This window comes from Macaca mulatta, chromosome 4, assembly GCF_049350105.2.
Source record: "Macaca mulatta isolate MMU2019108-1 chromosome 4, T2T-MMU8v2.0, whole genome shotgun sequence".
NCBI lineage: Eukaryota > Metazoa > Chordata > Mammalia > Primates > Cercopithecidae > Macaca > Macaca mulatta.
Window position 1 is genome coordinate 143,311,918 of NC_133409.1, and position 22,272 is coordinate 143,334,189.

The 22,272-nt window shown below is 39.7% G+C and overlaps 1 protein-coding gene across 2 annotated transcripts in view; it reads right to left on the minus strand.

Moving 5' to 3' along the window:
* Positions 1–22,272, minus strand: part of DNAH8 (dynein axonemal heavy chain 8) — a 317,698-nt gene that overhangs the window by 140,402 nt on the left and 155,024 nt on the right. For both annotated transcript variants that reach the window (XM_078000047.1, XM_028847604.2), the window contains 10 exons: positions 20,842–21,003; positions 18,610–18,856; positions 18,245–18,486; positions 18,018–18,158; positions 15,586–15,823; positions 8,494–8,636; positions 8,098–8,232; positions 7,555–7,677; positions 4,280–4,493; positions 524–633 (listed from right to left, as the gene is read on the minus strand). In XM_078000047.1, the coding sequence (XP_077856173.1) occupies positions 524–633; positions 4,280–4,493; positions 7,555–7,677; positions 8,098–8,232; positions 8,494–8,636; positions 15,586–15,823; positions 18,018–18,158; positions 18,245–18,486; positions 18,610–18,856; positions 20,842–21,003 (1,755 nt within the window). The remainder of the gene's footprint in view (positions 1–523; positions 634–4,279; positions 4,494–7,554; positions 7,678–8,097; positions 8,233–8,493; positions 8,637–15,585; positions 15,824–18,017; positions 18,159–18,244; positions 18,487–18,609; positions 18,857–20,841; positions 21,004–22,272) is intronic.

Consider the following 22,272-nt stretch of genomic DNA (forward strand, 5'->3'; position numbering starts at 1 on the left):
AGCTTTACTTAGGACACTGACTTGTGTATGCAAATGTAGCCAATTTTTGTTAAGAACACTTCCATCCATTTACTAACTCATGCTCCAGCTCAGAGAAACACACAAGTTAGACTTTAAGTCCTAGTTGGCTGAGAATATCTGGAAATCATGTATTAAGTCAGTCAATAAGCATTTGAGTGTCTGCCATAGTTTGGTGGAGGGAGACAGATAATACAAATAAAGATTTACAAATCAGAGTAACAAGTGGAAATGCAGTGTTCTCATTTCAGCAAAATTCTACTTTGTCTTGGATGTCATGTCTGGTTTACAGTAACATCTCATACATATGGAAAGCATCATTTAGTCAGATCTTTTGCTCCCTGGAAGGAAAAGGTGTCATAAATCTATTTGAGCATGTAATTTGTCTTTTCTAAAAAACACCACTATATATGATATTATGATAACTTAATGAGCCATGAGGTGAGAACTAGGGCTGAATAACAGTTGCCATTTTAAAAATTATTGACAACAAACCATTCTGTACCTTAGTCCATTGCCACAGCACTCTGCCCACTGAGACTAAATTCACAATCATCTCACATATTTGAGGCTTGAAACTTCTACAAGGATCAAAGTATCCACATCCAATAATTCCTGAAAGATAAGCAAGATTGAAGGTATAAGCTTACCAAAAGATTTCAAAGTATATGTTTATCCCAGTGAACAAATCATTACAAAGCTGACTAAGCTGGGTGTTGTTCAGAATTTCTCTCAAGGGATCAGCTAAGACTGGGAGTCAGTAGTGGATCCAGCCAAGCTTAGTATGCAGTGATAAGTGTTTTATATGTATTGACTCATTTAATCCCCCACCCAGCACCCTACAAGAAAAAAATACAAGGTAGGTATTATTATTACTAGTCCCATTTTAATATGAGCTTAGGAACTTGCTCAAAGTTACACAGCTTGCATGCAGACAAGTATGGGATGTGAATCCAAGCAATCTGGCCCTACAGTCTGTACATCAGCATTCGCCCTGAAGCATATGTGAGCTTAGAGACGACTCCCTCATCTTACAGAGAAGGAGACCAGGCCCAGACAGGTGAAGCCGATTGTTTAAGGTCACATGGATTGGTATTGGCAGAACTGGAATCAGGACCACTTTTTCCAGCCTACAGTCAGTCACCACTCTGGCCTGGGCTAGACATGCAACATTCCTAGGGAACACCCAGCACAGTGATGGTCTGACTGTCATCATCACTCTCAGAAAGACTGGGGTGTAGGTTTAGAGACTGTTCTCAAAGTCTCAGAATGTCTTTGATTTAGACTGAAGAAAGATTTACTCTGCTTCACTCCAGTGAGACTACACACCGCATCGTGCTTTCAGTTCTGAGCATGGTATTTTCAGAGGAATATGAGTATGAATATCTGCTCAGAGATGCAGAACAGGTTGATGAAGAGTGGAGACTAAAGAAACTGGAGTTTGTTCACACTGACTGAAGAACTGCCCTGGGGAAACATGAAATTTTCCTCCAAATCACGGTTGCTTGTGGTTGGTTGTGCTAAGTGCCTGTAAGGCCCGTTTGCTTCCTGAAATCCTGTATTCTAGATTTCCACCTTCCTGTGGGACATTTGTGTTACAAGAAGCATGAGATGGGGATTAGCACTACCCCTCTGCCAAGCACTAGCTAAAAGGCCTTGATTGAGCAGTTATTTCACTTCTCTGAGGCTCAGCTTCTGGTTGGTTTGTTTCCATATTTGTTTAAATGTGTCAGTCATACCAAAGAGTATGTCAAATAGCTTAACAAATAACAAACCCTCATGTACAGACCACCAGATTGATAACTACAGCCTTGCCCAGCGCATTAGAAGCCCCTGTACATTCATCCTTGTTCACAAGTCCTCCCTTCCTCCAGAGGTCGCCACTTCTCTTTAATATAATCAGTAACTTGCTTTTCTTTATAGCTTCACCACTTAGGTTTTTGAACTTTTGAACTTGTTAAAAAAAAAAAAAAACTTTTGAAATTCAGTTTAAAGGAATTGTATTTTTTCCTGTGATTTGCTTCTTTCATTCGGCATTGTATTTCTGGGCTTCATCCATGGTGAAGCATATAGCTGTATTCATTCATTTTCACTGCTGCACAGCAGGCCACTGTGTGCCTGTGACAGGATGTATTTATCCAGTTTTACTAGTGATAAATATCTGGATTATTTCACATTTTTGCCATCGTGCACACTTCACTATGAGCATTTTTGTGTAAGTCTGTGGCATGCATGTGCAAAATCAACTACAGATGGATTGAGGCCCCAGATATGGAAGGCAAAACTATACAATGTCTGGAAGAAAGCGTAAGAGAGTACCTGTATGATGTCTGGATAGGAAAGGACTTCTTGAGACTCAGAAAACCCAAACCATAAAGGAAAAAATGATAATTTGGTATAAACCTAGAAGTGGAACTGCTAGGGATGGGCACATGCCCTATTTACCAGCAGTGATGCCAAATTGTTATCCAAAGCGTTTGTAGCAATTGACACTCCGGCCAGCAAGCAAAGAGAGTCTTAGTTGCTTCACGTTCTCACTAATGCTTATTTTGTCAGAATTTTTTTTTTTTTGCAAATCTAGTGGGTATGAAACGGTATTGCTTGGTGTTTCTCATTTGTATTTTCCTGAATACTAATGATGTTTACCATCTTTACTTTGTTTATTGGCCATTTAGCTTACTCTTTTTAAAGTGCCTTAGTTGTTTGCCCATTTTTATATCCAGTTGTTCACTTTTCTTGTCTGATTTATAGGATTTCTCTAAATATTCAGAATACAATGTTATATGTGTTAAAATTTTTTCTTCCATTTTGAGGCTTGTCTTTTCACTCTCTTAATGGTTGTTTGTTTGTTTTGTTTTTTTTCTTTGAGACAGAGTCTCACTCTGTCGCCCAGGCTGGAGTGAAGTGGCAAGATCTCAGCTCACTGCAAGCTCCGCCTCCTGGGTTCATGCCCGTCTCCTGCCTCAGCCTCCCAAGTAGCTGGTACTACAGGCACTCGCCACCACACCTCGCTAATTTTTTGTATTTTTTAGTAGAGACAGGATTTCACCGTGTTAGCCAGGATGGTCTCGATCTCCTGACCTCGCGATCCGCCCACTTTGGCCTCCCAAAGTGCTGGGATTACAGGCATGAGCCACCACGCCCGGCCTCTTAATGTTATTTTTAATGAAGAGAAGTTTTACATTTAAATCTAGTCAAATATGTATATTTTTTTCTTTATTTTTGTGCTTTCTGAGTCTCATTTATGAAGTCCTTCCCTACTCAGAGGTCACTCAACTATTTCCCTGTATTTCCTTCCAAATGTTTTATAGCCTTGCCTTCCATATTTAGGTCATGAATCCATCTGTAGTTGATCTTGTTCTTAGCATGAGGTAGATGTCAAAATTCAATTATTTTCATATAAGAATTACTATGTATCCTAGAACTACTGATTAAAAGTCTGCCCTTTCCCTTCTGACTACAGTACTTGCCATACCAAATAATTAATGTTCTTATATGAGCGGGTCTGTTTCTCGTGTATGTAAGAGGTTTTGGGGGGGACTGGGGGTTTGTTTTTTGTTTTTTTAGACATGATCTTACTCTGTTACCCAGGCTCAAATGCAGTGATGCAATCATAGCTCACTGCAGCCTCAACCTCCTAGGCTCAAGCAATCCTGTGGCCTCAGCCTTCCATGTAGCTAGGACTACAGACATGGGCCACCACACCTAGCTAATGTTTTAAACTTTTTTTAGAAATGGAGTCTCGCTATGTGCCCAGGCTGGTCTTGAATTCCTGGCCTCCAGCAATCCTCCCACCTTGGTCTTTCAAAATGCTAAGATTATAGGCATGGCCTGACCTACACATAAGTTTTGATGGTACAATTTATGTCATTTGATGTCACATTTGCTGTCAAGAATCTCATTTTCATTAACATATTGAAGTGCTACATTTGACTTTGTATAACATATTGTTAATCTGTGATCTTTGTGCTGTCATTTATTAGCCCAAATTTCTCTGATTAACCATGTCCTGAAACCCAAAACACAAAGGTTTCTTTACATCTAATGTTAACTTCCAACAAGCCTATTTCTAAATATCTCTGAGTCTGAGAATAGGCTATAAGCATAGGTCATCTTAGTATTGAGTCCCTCTTTCCTGGTATTTAGCTCTCCATTTCATATACCCCACTTTAGACAGAGCCTTTTTGTCTCTTAAATGACATTTTCTGTGGTTTATGTCCATTACATAATGCAATAAAAGAAACACTAAGAATATTCATACCAAAAATTTTGTCTATTGAAGCATTTGAAGGCAATGTACAATTAAACACAGTAAACTGTCTTTTTAAACGTTGTGGAATATCATTTCGACCACCTCCAGGGTGGATCATTGCTGCTATGAGCTGCACATCAACAATAGTAGTGAAGTCTCCAGGCTTGTCCAAGCTGTACATTCCTTCCATTTCCATCATCTGTCGCACAATCTCATTAGTTATCTGAAATTTCACACAGCGATATTTTTGTAACATATCACTATCATATTCCTCCATAACTTCAGTAAAATAGTACAAATGAGATTAGAAAAAAAAAATTCAACTCTTATCAACAAGTGTTTGTTAATGTCAATTATCACCTTCAAGGTAATTTGACTTAAATGATGCCACCCATGAACTCTAGATCGTAAGTTAAACATGCATGGTTCAAGTCCAAGGTGCCTTTCACCACAATGATCAAACTAATTTCCAAATAAAGTTAGATATGTGAGTTATAAGATACTTCATTAAATTGCATTAGTACTCCAAGTTACAACAAGTTTTATTGTAGACATCTTTCATACTCAACATTCAACACTTAAAAACCTTCAGATCAGAATGTAGGATGGTTTCAATCCTGAGCTTTGAATATGATATTACTAACTGTTTTGGCTTTTGGTTTTATGTTCTCATCTTACCTTCTCTGCAGCCTCCAACACTGCCAACCCCCCTCCTTGAAAATGCTATCTCTCTTGGTTTCAGAGGCTTGTTTCTTTCCAGGTCCAGCTCAGGGCTCTGGGATCACTTCCTAAGCCACTCTTCGTCACTCATCCCTCACATGTAACTGTTCTCCAGGGTTCCATCCTGCGCTCTTTCCTCTTCTCATTATTCCAGGAAATGCTATCTCAACCCTATATTCTAAAGAATCTCAAACCTGTAACTCTAGCTTCAGATTCTCTTCTAAGCTCTACACCTGTATATTCAAGTCTCTATTGAGCATCTCTTAGTGGATATCACACAAGCACCTCAAATATAACTATCTTTCATTTAACCAACATTTCATGAATGACTACTGTGTGCCAGCCTCTCCTGTAGCATAGACAAAATTTTCTGTCTTCAGGAAGCACACATTCTAGTGGTGAGAGACAAGATGTACAAATGCATGTTGATATGGAAATAAAATGGTATACTCTAAGACTTCTGTAGAATATAGGAGGGGCTCAAGAGTGTGATTCAAGGAGAGAAGGGAAGGCTTCACCTGACATGACATATAAGCCAAGACCTGAAGAAGGTGAGAAAGCAAGCCAATTCGATACCTAGGGGAAGAGCATTCTAGGCAGAGGAAACTGCAAATGCAGAGGTGCTGAGTGAACACCGTATTTGTACAACCTTTGCACAACTTTGTACAACCTTTGCATACTTTGTACAACCTTTGCAGGGTATACAAAGATCAGTAAATGTGGTGGAAGCAAAGAGTCATGGGAAGAGGGAGACGAGGTCAAAATGTATAGGGTCTTGGGTCATAGTAAGGATTTTGGTATTTATATTCTACAAGCCTCTTTGGAGGATGCCGACCGGAAGAGTGTGTCATGATCTGACTCTTGTTTTCATTGGTTGATGATATTAGAACAAGCTGAGAAGGGTTAGGGAAACAGGAGGCAGTGAGGAGGCATTTGTAATGATCAAGAAGAGATCTGGTGGTGGGTGGCGCCAGGTGGTAGCAATGGAGGTGATGAGTAGTGGTCGAATTTCAGATACAGTGTGAAGATAGAGCCAACATAATTTTCCAACAGAGTGACTGTGGAGGTGCTGTTTGCTGAGAGAGAGAGGACTGTTGGAGGAGCAGGTGTTGGAGGTGTTAAGTTTGCGATCCAACCAGACACCCCTAGTTGGATACGTGAGTTTGGAATTCAGGAGCACTTCAGCTTATGGAAGATAAGCATGAACCTGACCTAAACATGCCTCCACCCTCCTCGCCTTCCAGGAACTGCTGAGGTCTATCTGCCTTGGAGCAGACACAGGTCATACAGAACTGTTTGGTTTTTCCCTTCAGGATGAGTACTGAGCTTGTAGCGGTGTCTGAGGTGAACAGGGATAAAGAGCAAAATGGGAACTGTCCTGGTAGAGCCAAAGTAGATGGTGTCCATGAGGCAGTGTAGGTCGGTGGGAGGGAGGTGTTGGGGATCCCACCAGGAGCATGCGGACTTCTGGCAACATCGGTGAGGTCTTCTAATGGGGAGTGACCTCGGTGGATAGATGATCACAACTAGGACCACGGTGTGTGGCACCGTTAAATAAATAAATAAATAGTTGTTTGGTTTTTCATTTTCTGTTTTTGTTTTTCTGAACATCAGGTACTCCTCAGAAATGATGCAGAATAAGAGGTTAGAGCAAGGATGAAACCCTGGGAAAAGGCAGAAGACAGGAGCTAAGAAAGGACACTGAAGTCAAGTAGCCAAAGAGACAGAAAGCATTTGCTGTAGAAAACCACGTAGGAGCTGGGTGCGATGGCGCATGCCTGTAATCCCAGCACTTTGGGAGGCCGAGGCGGGCAGATCACCTGAGGTCAGGAGTTCAAGACCAGCCTGGCCAACATGGTGAAACCACGTATCTATTAAAAATACAAAAATTGGCCGGGCGCAGTGGCTCAAGCCTGTAATCCCAGCACTTTGGGAGGCCGAGACGGGCGGATCACGAGGTCAGGAGATCAAGACCATCCTGGCTAACACGGTGAAACCCCGTCTCTACTAAAAAATACAAAAAACTAGCCAGGCGAGGTGGCAGGCGCCTGTAGTCCCAGCTACTCGGGAGGCTGAGGCAGGAGAATGGCGTAAACTCGGGCGACGGAGCTTGCAGTGAGCTGAGATCCGGCCACTGCACTCCAGCTTGGGCGACACAGCGAGACTCCGTCTCAAAAAAAAAAAAAAAAAATTATTCAGGCGTGGTGGCTGGCACCTGTGATCCCAGCCACTCAGGTGGCTGAGGAAGGGAGAATTGCTTGAGCCTGGGAGGTGGAGGTTGCAGTGAGCCGAGACCATGCCACTGCACTCAAGTTTGGGCAACAGAGCGAGACTCTGTCTCAAAAAAATAAATAAAATAACAATAACAAAAAAAACACATAGGGATTTAAGAAATGAGAAACTCAGCTATAACAGAGAAGTCAGAAAAAGACTGAGGATTGGCAGCAGACTTAAAAACAAAGTTTTTAACAAAGTTATTAACATTCATATATATATATATACACACACACACACACATAAAAATACAAATTCAGGATCATCTATATGAGATATTTCAGCCATACCTGATCTCCCCACTCATTAATCACAGGCATATTAATATCATCAATAAATACAGTCATTTTTCTCCCTCCTGGTGGCCCGTATGTGCTTCCCATTCGCTTATCCACATAGCTTTCAATTGTTCTCTAGAGAGAAGGAAATGGTTTGTCTTATGTGTTAGATTTTAATCCATATTTCTAAAACTAATGAGTATTCTTGTCAGAGTAGAATATAATTTACTTATGCATTTACTAGGTATACATATAATTTATTAAAATACATGTTGTTAAATTTTTAAAAATAAGGCATTGGAGTGTTATCCTTCATTTACATTACAGTAGATACGATCCAAAGTTCAGCCGCAGTCTCAATATTAGATCAAATTATGCTATTTGGATTTGGCTTCAACCTTAGCCTTAGGAAAGCTAAAGAGCTGAATGCCAAGTGCAGCATCATTTCTTTTGAATATATAATATTGTTACATTTTATATGCATACACATTTTATTGTAACCACTAACTTAAAATGTATTATGTTTATAATATTACAGCAAATGATGGATTTTACCTGAAACATCATTGGTTCTGTGGCAGATGAAAAGTTTAGACTTTTGGATAGCTGTACTTCAGGATCATATTTTTTCAGATAGGCCTTAATCATGACAGTTTTTGCAGTTCCCTGCTCTCCTGTGAGCAAAACAGCCTGCAATCGTAGGATAAGCGTGTTGAAAGGTATTATGACATGTTTAGTTTCTAGTATCTTTTCTATGGGCTAGTCTTCTATACATTATTATAACTAATTTTAATAACTTTTTAGAATTACATCTACCATCAAAAATAAGTCCCAGTTGTATTACAGATTTAAATGTAAAATACTATAAAAGTGCTGGAAGAAAATATAGGTGCATATTCCCGTGGCCATGGGTGGTTTGTGATCATTTAAGGAACTATCTATTAAACTTACTTTATATTGTTTTGCAATGGTGTCTATCAAAAAATTTGTTCTAACATTGTCAACATTTGGAACCAAAATTGATGAATATTCTGGAATACTGTCAGTTGGATAATAAAAAGGCTGAAGTTTCTTATTCCAGTGCTCCCAATCACCTATATAAGAAGTAAAATTTCATTTTAATAGAACTATATTCTGTGAAAGTTATCTCATGATACAAAAATGTTAAGTGCTATAAATAATCAATAGAATCATATAAACATTTAAAATGTTTTCCTAAAACATGTTAACATATCTGCTTATCTTATGTCTACGGCATTTGATAATTTGTTTTGCCTTTTTTTATAAAGTCAGCTTTTTAAAAAACTTTTAGGGCTGGGCGCAGTGGCTCAAGCCTGTAATCCCAGCACTTTGGGAGGCTGAGACAGGCGGATCAGGTCAGGAGATCGAGACCATCCTGGCTAACACGGTGAAACCCCGTCTCTACTAAAAAAATACAAAAAACTAGCCAGGTGTGGTGGCTGGCGCCCATAGTCCCAGCTACTCGGGAGGCTGAGGCAGGAGAATGGTGTAAACCCGGGAAGTGGAGCTTGCAGTGAGCTGAGATCCGGCCACTACACTCCAGCCTGGGTGACAGAGCAAGACTCTGTCTCAAAAAAAAAAAAAAAAAAACTTTTAGGTTCAGCGATACATGTGCAGGTTTGTTAGATATACGGGGTTTGTTGTACAGATGACTTCATCACAAGGTAATAAGCATAGTACCCAATAAGCAGCGTTTTGATCCTCACCCTCTTCCCACTCCCAACCTTCAAGTAGACCCCACTGTCTATTGTTCCTTTCTTTGTGTCCCTGTGTACTCAATATTTAGCTCCCACTTATAATTGAAAATACGCAGTATTTGATTTTCTATTCCTCAGTTAGTCTGCTTAGGACAATGGCTTCCAGCTCCATCCATGTTTCTTCAAAGAACATAATCTCATACTTTTTATGGCTGCATAGTATTCCATGGTGTATGTGTACCACATTTTCTTTAGCCAGTCTAACACTGATGGGCATATACGTTGACTCCATGTCTTTGCTATTGTGAATAGTGCTGCAGTGAACATATGCATGCATGCATCTTTATGGTAGAACGATTTACATTCCTTTGGGTGTATACCCAATAATGAGATTGGTGGGTCAGATGGTAGGTCTGGCTTAAGTTCTTTGAGAAATCACCAAACTGCTTTCCATAATGGCTGCACTAATTTACATTCCCACTAGCAGTGTAGAAGCGTTCCCTTTTCTCCACAATCTCTCCAGCATCTGTTATTTTTTTGTAAAGTTGGCTTTTAAATTGCTAAATCACCCATCCAGAGAAACCGCACCTGAAATGGAATTAAAATCAGCTGGTGGTAAACCCAGTAATGTAATGGATACCTAACAGAAAAGCCACATCAACTGAAAAATGGGAAAGACCAAAAAAAGAGTCAACCGTTTACTAGATACAGAGTATTTGCCATAAGAAATCGGTTTCAAGGCCAGGCGCAATGGCTCAGCACTTTGGGAGGCCGAGGCGGGCAGATCAGCTGAGGATGGGAGTTCGTGACCAGCCTGACCAACATGGAGAAACCCCATCTCTACTAAAAATACAAAATTAGCTGGGCCTGGTGGCGCGTGCCTGTAATGCCAGCTACTCAGGAGGCTGAGGCAGGAGAATCACTTGAACCCAGGAGGTGGAGGTTGTGGTGAGCCGAGATCACACCATTGCATTCCAGCATGGGCAACAAGAGCGAAACTCTGTCTCAAAAAAAAAAAAATTGATTTCAAAAATTTATTTACATTTTAGCATCTCTGGATGTTCCTTATAATCTATGGTACCGTACCATTGCTGTTGCTAGGCAAATTGTATTAGCATTATTCCTATCATTGCCATTCAAATTGAATTGCATTTAGCCTCTATTTTAAATGTCTTCAAAAAGCTTATACAATGATTCAGAATTATACTCAAAAGTTACTGTGGACACAGAATGAATGGAAAGAGGGCATACATTGATATTGGCAAAACAATGATGAACGAATACTCATCATTGGAGTAATAACCCGAATTTCATGTTTTCTTGAGAAAGTAAGCAAAAATAAGTATGTTTAACTTCTAAAACACTGCCAAACTGTTTTCCAAAGTGGCTGTGCCATTTTGTAGCATATGAGGGCTCTACGTGCTCTATTACCGCACCGATATTTGGCATTATTAACCTTTTTAATTGTAGACATTCCAGTGGCTGTGTGATGATATCCATTGTGGGGGTTTTTTGTTTTTATTTTTTTGAAACAAGGTCTGGCTCTGTGGCCCAGACTGGAGTGTAGTGGTGTCATCTCAGCTCACTGCAGCCTCTGTCTCCAGGTTCGAGCAATTTTCCTGCCTCAGCCTCCCGACTAGGTGGGATTACAGGCACCCACCACCAAGCCCGGCTAATTTTTGTATTTTTAGTAGAGACAGGGTTTCACCATGTTGGCCAGGCTGGTCTCGAAGTGCTGACTTCAAGTGATCTACCCGCCTTGACCTCCCAAAGTGTTGGGATTACAGGTGTGAGCCACCGCACCCAGACCCCATTGGGGTTTTCATTTGCATTTCCCTGACGACCAATGATGTTGAACATCTTTCACATTCTTTTTTCACCTTTCACCTATCTTTTTTAGCAAAGTAACAATTGAAATTTCCTGTCCATTTAAAAATTTAGATTGATTGCCTATTGATAGTTATTGGATTATAGGAGTTCTTTACATATTCTGGATAATTTTTTTTTTATCAGATATACATGTTTCAAATAGTACTTTACAGTCTGTGGCTGGGCTTTTCATTTTCTTAATAGTGACTTTTAAACAGCAAAAGAGATTTTTCCCCCCATTGCACTGGCTAGATTTTGCTATTTCAAATAGCAAAATAATCTTTAAATAATGTTTAAATAAAATCTGTCCCCTTATTTGGGCCTTCTTTAGCTTCTCTCAGCACAGTTTTATAGTTTTAGTATACAGATCTTACACATATTGTATTAAATTTATTCCTAAGTATTCTTTTTTGGATTCTATTTTTGTTTGTGTGTTTTCAAGACAGAGTCTCACTCTGTCTCCCAGACTGGAGTGCAGTGGCACAATCTTGGCTCACCGAAACCTCCGCCTCCCAGATTCAAGCCATTCTCATGCCTCAGCCTCCTAAGTAGCTGTGCTTACAAGCACGCACCACAACACCTGGCTAATTTTTTTGTATTTTTTTAGTAGATATGGGGTTTCATCATGTTGGCCAGGCTGGTCTCGAACTCCTGACCTCAGGTGAGCCACCCCACTCGGCCTCCGAAAGTGCTGAGATTACAGGTATGAGCCACTGCACCCAGCCTTGGGTTCTATTTTAACTGGTATTTTTAAAGTTCAATTTTCAATTGTTTGTTGTGAGCATATAGAAATATAACTTATCAAATGTATGGCCCTTTTGTCCTGTGACCTTGCTAAAATCCTTTAGTAGTTCTAATAACTTTTTGAAGATTCCACAGATGGTCATGTCATCTGCAAATGGAGAGAACTTTACTTGTTCTTTTCTAATCTACAGACATTTGATTTTCCCCCCCACTGCACTGGCTAGAACCTCTAGAATAATGTTGAATAGAAATGAAATTGAATAGAGGTGAGAAAGACATCCTTGTTTCGTTCCTGATCTTGGGAAGGAAGTGTTTAGTTGTTTACCATTCCGTGTAACGTTAGCTGTAGGTTTTCTGTAGACATTGTCAGAATGATAAAGTTCCTATTTCATCACAAAAGAGTGTCAAATTTTGCCAAATGCTTTTCTTCATTGATTTAGATGACTGTTTATAGCTTGCTTAGTTTTTAGTCTAATATAGCAGATTATATTGATCAGTTTTTGAATGTTGATCTTCCACTTCTAGAATAAAAGCCACAGTTGGACTTTTGTATACTACTGGATTTGTTATAATTTTATTAAGAAATTTTCGTCAATGTTCCTGAGGAATATTGGTCTATAGCTGTTTTTGTTTTTGTTTTTGTTTTTCTTGGAATGTCTTTCTCTGGCTTTGGTATCAGGGTAACACTGTCCTTATGAAACGGGGTAGGAAGTGTTTCTTCCTATTTTATGTTTTATATCTTTTAGAAGAGTTTGTGTACAGTTGGTATTATTTATTCCTTAGATATTTGGTAGAATTCACCAATAAAATCATCTTGGCCTGGTGTTTTTCTTTGTGGGAAGGTTTTTAACTACAAATTCAATTTCTTTAGTAGATATAGGGCTATTTAGGATATCTATTTCTTCTTTTTAAATTTTATTATAAATTGACAATTTATAATTGTATATATTTATGGGGAACAAAATGTTACAGTTTATGGATACAATGTGGAATTATTACAAGCCAATTAACATGTCAATCACCTCAAATGCTTATCATTTTTTGTGTTGAAAATATTTGAAATTTACTCTCCTAGCGATTTTGAAATGTACAACACACTGTTATTAACCATATTCACCATGCTGTGCAATATCTAGTTCTTCCTGATGATGGTTGGTAGTTTATATCTTTCAAGAAATCTGTCCATTTCATCTTCATTGTCAAATGTGTTTTTGTAAAGTTGTTTCTAATATACTCACTTCATATTTCTAATGTTTGTGAGGTCTGTAGTGATGTTCTCTCTTTCATCCTTGACTATGGTAATGTAAGTCTTCTCTTTTGTTCTGATGTCTCTAATAAGAGATTTATTCATTTTATTGATCTTTTCAGGTCCATCTTTTTCGTTTCATTGATTTTTTTCTGTTGCTGTTCTATTTTTTGTTTCATTGACTTCTGCTTTGATCATTGTTCTTTCTTCTGCTTACTTTGGGTTTAGTTTGTTTTTCTTTTTCTAACTTATTAAGGAAGAAGTTGAAATCATTGTTTTGAGACCTTTCTTCTTTTCTAGTAAAGACATAAAGTGCTTTAAAGTCTCCCTATCGAGAATTGTTATATGACCCAGAATATCTTGGTAAGTGTTTTCTGTGCAATGGAAAAGAATGTATATTCTGCTGTTTTGGGCTGAAGCATTCTATAATTTCGAATTAGGGGTATTGATAGTGTTGTTAAAGTCTTCCATATATTTACTAATTTTGTCTATTTGTTCTATCAATTATTCAGAATATTGACACCTTTACTATAACTGTGGATTTGTCTATCCGTTTCTGTTGTTCTCTGACACTTCCTCCCTGTGCAGATTTCTCCTCTCTGGTGCTCTGCCCTGCAAATTCCAGCCACCTTGGCCTCTCCCAAATCAACCTCTGCCTCCACATTTTGGTGAGACAGCCAATCCTGTTTGATCTTCCCCTCCCTGAGCTGCTGCTAGAAACCGCATCCACGCAATAAACTAGTGCAGTCACCTTGTTTCACTTCCCTCCATGATTTCAGTCCTGTAGTGCCTGTTGTCCAATGTCTGAAAAAAACGGTTTTACACATTTTGTCCAGTTTTCTGTCTTTCTAACATAAGAGGTTAAACCCAGTCCCCATTACTCCATCTTGTCTGGAAGCATAAGTCTCCTTACTTAATCTTAAATCTAAGAATGAAGTCTTCTCCAAAGATGTTAATGTCCCTGAAAAAATTAAAAGGATGGATGAAGAATGAGTTAAGAAAGGGCTGGCTAGAAGTCAGCTGGAGTGGACACCTTAGGGCCCTAAATAACCACTAAGTACATAATATCTTAGTTCATTTCATGGCCACAAATGCTCGGGCAAATAAATTTCATCAAAAGTAGTTATTTAGGGTAGCAAGACTGAATGCCTGTAACCCCTCAATATTTTAGTCAACAGACCACTTCAGGACGAGCTTGAAGAAGGAATATGAGTCTAGATTATTGTCAACCTTTTGTTAACATCTCCATTAAAATAAGAAAACACCACTGTCTAAACTTACAGAACCAGTCCTAGCTACTTGGAAGAAAATGCCACAAACATCAGTGGACTGCTCTTTAGGAAATGTAGCAATGCATATTTTTGATGGCACAGAGGAAGGTAATTATTTTATTGGCATCCTTATTAGATGCTATCTCAATCCCCTAACCAAGGCTTCACCACGGTTGGAAAATTGCTACTGATGAATTTCACTCTCTGAGTAACTTGGGGCCCAGCCTCTGAATAAGGACAAGGTGCTCAGAGAGAGGCGATTTGAACCTTCAAACATCATAGAACTCCGGCTGCTCAGAAGGCAGCTCTGTGGAGGAGCTTGGCTCTGGATTCTAAGGGAGTATATATCTAGATTTAAAGACTCCTTTGTTAGTTTGCATTTTGAGTTAGAGGGCCCTTTTGCCATCTCAAACCTTTAGCAGCATCTAACACATGTAATAGAATTATTGGCCATTCTGGTTAAAGATGGCCCACTGAAAAAAATTTATTTATCTCAGTCCCTTTCAAACACAAATTCCCACGTAATCCCCAGTTTCTGTATGATTCTCCCACTCTTAAATGTGCCTGGTGTCCCCAGGTCTAGGCAACCCTCTATTTTACACTATCCAAACAGTAACTCTTTAGTCTTTCCAGTGCGGGCAAGGCTGATTGTCTGGCAGCAGGGCTTTGGAAAGAGGCCCAGGAGGTCTTTTTCTCAAACAGACTTACAACCAGCCCTATGGTTTTTAGCTCAACTTTCGCCCCAGTTTCCACTTCCTGAGCCCTTTGAAAGTCCTGTGATGTGTGCTTCTCATTGCTTCTCAGCTCTTCCCACTGCCAGTGTGCTGAATCGACTGCCACTTACCTTATATTAGCATGCTTTGCATTACGAAGAATCTGTGTTCTCCATGCTGCTACCTTTCCTCTTCCAGCACCAGAAAGTAGATGATGTACAAGGTATTACTAACTTATTTATGCCAGATTTTACTGAGCCCACTCCAAAAGGAGAAGTCAAGAGTCTCAATATCAGTCTCTGGCACAACTAATATGCAAAATTCTACTCTCTTTCAAGTACATGCCCTTTTCAAAATGGTATTAACAATTATGTTTTCATAATTATTTTAATATTCCCTCATAGAAGAGTTTCTGAAAGCTTATATTTTTCTCATTTGAAAAAAAAAGTAATTTCATTTAAGGTATAGTTCAGTGTGCTTACCATAATCAGTAACATAAAACTCATACATGGTTTGATTTGAGCCTTTAGGTATTTCTGGTAAGTCCAAGTTGCTTTCATGCTGCCGTAAGAAGGCTTCGAGCTTTTCTCTGCTTTCCAATTCCAGAAGGGCTCCTAAACTCCACATGAGGCCAAACACAAATAATTTATGAAGATGTTCGACACAGGAAACACCGCCTTCCTCTTTGGAGGGAATTAACCCTTCCAGAAGATTGAGAGACTGAAAATGTTTTAAATAAAATAAATTTTTAAATTAAAATTTTGAAAATAAAAAATTGTGAATAGTAATAAAATTAAAAGGAGGGAGGAAGCGAAGAAAACAGATACAGCTCAAGCTATTGCTTGATCACGGTCCTATAGCCAACTGCACATAGAGAAAGGCTATTCCGCTTTCGACAGGCAGCATGGTCTAGCAGAAAGGATGCTGAACTGGAAATCTGCTAGTGTGGTTTCTACCCCCAGCTCATCCCACTGACCTCTGTGAGTCTCAATTTCCTACAGGGAAAGCAAAAGGCCCAGACTAGGTGTTAGCAGCTAAGGGAGCTACTGGTTCTAAAGTTTGGTTATCCAAATTTTCCAGATCAAAGATTCTATTTCTTTGTAAAATTTTGCAGGACTTAGCAAACTGTGGCCCTAGGGGCTGGCCATCTGTTTGGTAAATAAAGTTTTACTGGAACACACACAGTCATACCCATTCACCTATGCATTGTCTCTAGCTGCTTTTGTGCTACAACAGCAAAGCTGAGTGGCTGAGACAGAGAGTTGTGCAAAGCCTAAAATATTTATTAATACTATCTGGCCCTTTAAGAAAAAGTGTGCCAATGCCCTATAACATCAGAAAGAAAACTACTGTAGGACATCCTCAGTCTTTCAAAACAAAATTATTCCAAAATAAAATATTCTCTTCTATTATCCATTTTAAAGTAATTACTAAATAATTGACTGACTTGGGCCTTATATATTGTTTCTAACCTACCCACAAATGACTGGCATCCCTTAACTGAGAATCAAAGTTCTAGAATGTATAAGGAGAGGTCACCTATAGACCAGAATTAGGAGAGCCCTTGAAGATCTATGATTAGTTCTGTTTTAACCCAAAGACTAATAAGGAAAACTGAGTAGGAAAAAAAGAATGCTGGCTGGACATGGTGGCTCATGCCTGCAATCCTAGCACTGAGGCTGAGGCAGGAGGACTGCTTGAGTCCAGGAGCCTAGATCAGCCTGGCAACATAGAGAGACCCTGTCTCTACAAAAAAAATCCAAAAATTAGCTGGGCATGGTGGTGTGTGCCTGTAGCCCCAACAACTCCCAAAGGCTGAGGCAGGAGGACAGCTTGAGCCTAGGACTTCAAGGTTGCAGTGATTTATGATTGATTGCACCACTGCACTCGAGCCTGGGCAACAGGCAAGACCTTGATGAAAGGAAAGGGGAGGGGAGGGAAGGGAAGGAAGGGAAGGAAGGAAAAGAGAGAGAGAGAAAGAGGAAGGAGGAGAGGAAGGAAAGAAGAAAGGAAGAAAGAAAGGGAAAAAATAATGCTACAAACTACTGTCCAGATAATTTTTAAAGATTTTCCTTATCTGTCATATAAGGAAACTTATTTGCTAAATTTACAAAGCCAAGATTGCCTCCCAAGTTTTCTTGATTACAACAGGCCCCTTTCTGTTCTTTCCCATGAAGTGACCAACTTTATTTATTTTTATTTTATTGATTGATTGGTTGATTTTGAGATAGGGTCTCACTCTGTAGCCCCAGCTGGAGTACAGTGGTGCAATCTTGGCTCACTGCAAACTCAACTTTCCAGGTTCAAGTGATCCTCCCACCTCAGCCTCCCAAGTAACTGGGACTACAGGCACTCACCACCACACCTGGCTAATTTTTGTAGAAACAGAGTTTCTCCACGTTGCCCATAGCTGGTCTCGAACTCCTGAGCTCAAGCAATCCGCCCCCCTTGGCCTCGCAAAGTGCTGGGATTACAGTTGTAAACCACTGTGCCCAGACAATGAAGTCTTCTATGGTTAGGATGGAACCAGCAGTTGTGTGTCTGTGTGTGTGCATGCGCATGCACGCACATATGTGTTGTTTTTTATTTTAAAATTTACTTTAATTAATTACTTAATTTTACTGGCTGTCATTATTAGACACACTTTCTGGAACAGGTCACTAAACCTGACAGTGGGGAAGATAGTTCATTCCCCCTTCCTCTGACATCCGTCTGGGAAGTGAAAATAATAGAGAAAACAGTAAGATCATTAAGAAGATCTTTAAGAGGAATCAAAATTCTCAGAGCCTTTACAGTCACATCATCAAATGATTTTTATGGCTATCTGAACTTTCTATTTTAGATGGCTGTAAACTGCAACTGAGTGCAAAAAAAATCAAAATCGAAGTAGTAAATGTACAAAAAAAAATCTTACTTGCACAATATAGTTGCACTCCAAGAGCTGCATTTTGGGATTGAGATTTAGTTTCATATATGTGTATGTATCTTCAAAGGCTTTCTCATACAGTGTCAGGAATACAGCAGCTTCCTGTGCAGTGCGCTTCTTCAACCATGCCTGCAGAAAAGAAACAGAATCTGTTTGTTAAGAAAGTAAAACGTGGAGAGACCCTGAGGGTTCTTCTTCCCATCTCTCTGCCCCACCTGTAAGATTGGCTTCCAGCTGAGAGCAGAGCTGCTGATATAGACCATGCCCATCCTAGAAACCGTGGCAGGAGAGGCGTTCTCAATATTGTGGACTTCAAACAGAAGCTTGCAACTAGGGGCCATGGGAATGCGATCTCCATTAGCTAACGTCAGAGTTTTATTGTCATCCAAAACGGAATTTAAGTTCTCAATCCAGATGGCATCCACAGGACCATCTAAAACGAGGAAAATGTTTTCACCTGCAAATAATTAAAACAGCAAATCACTTTTCATCTGCAAATAATTAAAATGGAAAAATCAAAGAAATATTGTCTTAATATGCTGGCAGGGAAAAAATGATCACAAAGGAAGTTTGTGTATACCTTTTTTAGCTTTTAATGTTTTTCTCCACAGAGTAGAAAAAATGCCATCTGTCCAGTCATTGGTAGCAGTGTCCAGTCTGCCAAACATCTGAGGTGCAGTAATGGCTTTTGGATTCATTCGCATTTCTCTGTGAGGCCTTCCGCATTCTGTTTGCGCTTTCATTAGAATCGTGATAACGCTTGTCTTTCCAGAACCACTGGGCCCAAGAGTCATCAAGCCATGTCGTACCAAAGACGTCTCATATAACTACACAATTAACCAGTAAATTAAAAAATGTAATTTATGAGTCTCTTGTTGACATTCAGAGTAGTTACTTGAAGTTTAAAGGCTTTATTTAAGCTCTTCGTTAAAGTAACTAGTTCACTATTTTTAAGTTGTAAAAAATGTTGTTTTACTAGATGTGCATAGCAAATGAGCACTACGTTATAAAACGATATGTGATAAAGTAATAACAATGTGGAGCTTGAATTACATTTTGGAAATAATTAACTCAGCATCTAGTTTTTGCTTCTTGCGTGATGTATTCCCTGTGATTTTGGTTTGTTAGTCTATAACCAGCAGTTTTTCCATGCGCAAACTTTCTCGGCATCCAATGTGATGATATCGCCCCTTAGTGGTGGAAAGCAGCAACGCAGAGCATCACAGTGAAGATCCGTTTCACAGGGGCCTTCTGATTCCCCAGAAGTACATCATGAATGAGGATTCCTGTGCAAGTGATTTGTTCAGGGAGTGCTCCCAGGAGAAACCAGTAAAAAAAAAGAGAAAAGCAGGACAGGAATGGGAAGAAGCCAAGTAAGGTGTGATTGAGGACAAAGCCCTGTAGAGGGCAGACGTGAGCCTGATCCCGCGGGAGACTGGAGTGTAACTTACACCTCAAAGATTGCTCCACCTGGAACCAGGCGAGCTTGACTTTCCTGCTCCATAAACTCTTAGAGAGGTTGGTTTGGGGGCGAGGGTGGGAAATAAACTCCCGTGCAGCACCTACTCTTTGTGCCTGCCAACAAAATGGCTCCAGTCCTCCTTTTGCTATTAGAAGCCAAAACACACAGAAGCTGGGCAGGGGCACATGGAAATGCTAAAAGAGATTCAAGGAGACATGCTAGGCGTATGGACAGCCGCTGTTATAACATCCTGTCTGTAGTTTTCTCGATAAAAAAAAAAAAAAATAAGAAGTCAAAGGTCTGACAGCTGATCAGAGGTAGAGTGAGTCATTCTCCTAACATTTTGGACAGAAATGTATTACCATTGTAAACTATAGTTTAAAAGCAACAGGCACTGTTCCTGACATGTTCAAGAACAATGTTATTGACATCAACAAAGAACCCAAAATTCTAGTCGCCGCCCATTGAGATGGCGAGAATTTTAGAACTCAGTATACTGTATGCATATCATATATAAAATCATGTTTTCCCAGAAATTTTTTAAACTCTTAAAATGGTTTCCAGTACATGAATGATGAAAAGCACTTTTCCCCCATGCACATATTTCTTTGTAAGATTTGGATGTGTCTCAGATACTTGCACGTCTTATAATCTGGCAAGAACAGTAAGTTAAAATAAGAATTGTTATATTAATATTTCAAATGCAGTTTTCAACAATGTCCACAATTTCAGCTCCTTAATTTTCCAAAAACTCTGGAAAATATTCCCAAAGCATCAAGCTCATAGAGATTTAATCCTGTGTCTCTGCTACCAAGTTCTTGATTCTACTGGTAATACAATCAAGGTGGTTAGACGGTTGTCACAAGGATGAAATGTGATGAACAGAAAGACACCAACATATGCAGTCAAAAGATTCAGGTTTTAGTGTAGGCAAAGGATATAACATGTCCACACACAAAGCAGGAGCAAAGTAGTATTCCCGGATTCCTCAGGCGCTGCACCCCACTGAGGCACCCAGCTGCAGCCAGTACTAACAGATTGGCACAAGAAACCATCTGGATCGTTCCATTCCCCAGAGTTTTTATAACCTACTATTTCATCCCAACGTTGTCCCCAGGTGTAGGTAACAACTGCAGTAAATTACTGCTTGATTACTGCGAGGCAGGGTAAATCCATACTATCTTTCTTGGACCACCACATCCCCCTGAGTATTCTTTTTGCAATGATGTACATATGATGTTTTCATTTAACATTTACATCAAGTAAGACTAACCATGAGTTTTTCTATTCAGACAGCTATGTTTAGCACATACTTATCATTATACTGATAATAGATTAAAATGTCTTTACCTGCACGAGTTTCAGGTTCCAGGGTGGATGGTTAATCAAACCTTCTATCTGAACCTGATTGGCTACTGCTTTTTGCAGTTCTACGTAAGTATTACTATCCAGTTGCAGTCCCGGGAACAGGTCATTGATTAAGCTGAGGAACAGGGGTTCATCTTCATCAACCTAAGGTGGCATAGTTTAAAATAAATTTACTCATTCAGTCAATAAATGTTATCAACTAGCTGGGATGTGCATAGTACTTATCACTTCATCCCCAGAGAACCATTTATTACTCTCCTAATCAGGCTTGTATTTTCTAGTACTTTCTCCAGAATATCACTGATATGGTTTGGCTGTGTCCCCACCGAAATCTCATCTGGAATTGTAGCTCCCATAACTCCCACGTGTCGTGGGAGGGACCCAGTGAATGGTAATTGAATCATGGGGGCAGGTCTTTCCCTGCTGTTCTCATGATAATGAGTAAGTGTCACAAGATCTGATGGTTTTGTAAACGGAAGTTCCCCTGCACATGCTCTCTTGCCTGCTGCCATGTAAAGACGTGACTTTGCTCCTCATTCACCTCCTGGCATGATTGTGAGGCCTCCCTAGCCATGTGGAACTGTGAGTCCATTAAACCTCTTTCCTTTACAAATTGTCTTTATTAGCAGTGTGAGAACAGACTAATGCAATCACCATTGAGTCTACATTGTACCCAAAGTTCCTTAGCATTCAATGTGTTCTACAATCCTGCCCCAGTCTATTGCTCCAAAGTACCACCTCATTACTTTATCACATGAATGCTTTGCTTCTCACAGAGTGGCATTTGCATTAACCTTAAAAATGATCATTTGTAGTCCCAACCCCATGAGATTAAATAACTAATATTTTATTTAAATTGGGGAAATAGCCATAACCCTGCATGACTTCATCCAACAATGGCTGGAAAAGTCCATCGGGGCAGTGTTCTGAGCCTTTCTTATAAGCAGTAGGTTTGAGTACACTGACTCCAATCCTTATTTGCAATGTCTTTAACACATGGATTGCCCTGTTCCCAACATCTGACCCCTTATGATTTCTCTTTATTCTCCAGGGCTTTGCTGATGCTTTCTTGAATACTTGTCTAGGAATTTCCAAAATACCATTATCTAAGGGAGGCTTAGACTGCACTCCAGCCTGAGTGACTTAGGGAGTCTAAGCCTCTCTTACAGTCCATGTCAGTCATACAGGCAGTGAGGTATACTGCAGGAGCAGTGGATTTGGCATCAGAAAATCTTATAAATTTTTGTCCCCTCTTCTCAGCTGATGGTGATTATGGGGGACTCCTACAACTTCTAGTCTCCATTCCCCAATAAGTGAAATGACAATAAGCAAGCTAGCCATCCAGATCCCACAGAGTTGCTATGAGGCTCAAATAAGACAATACACCTGAAAAGACTTTGTAACAGTAATGAA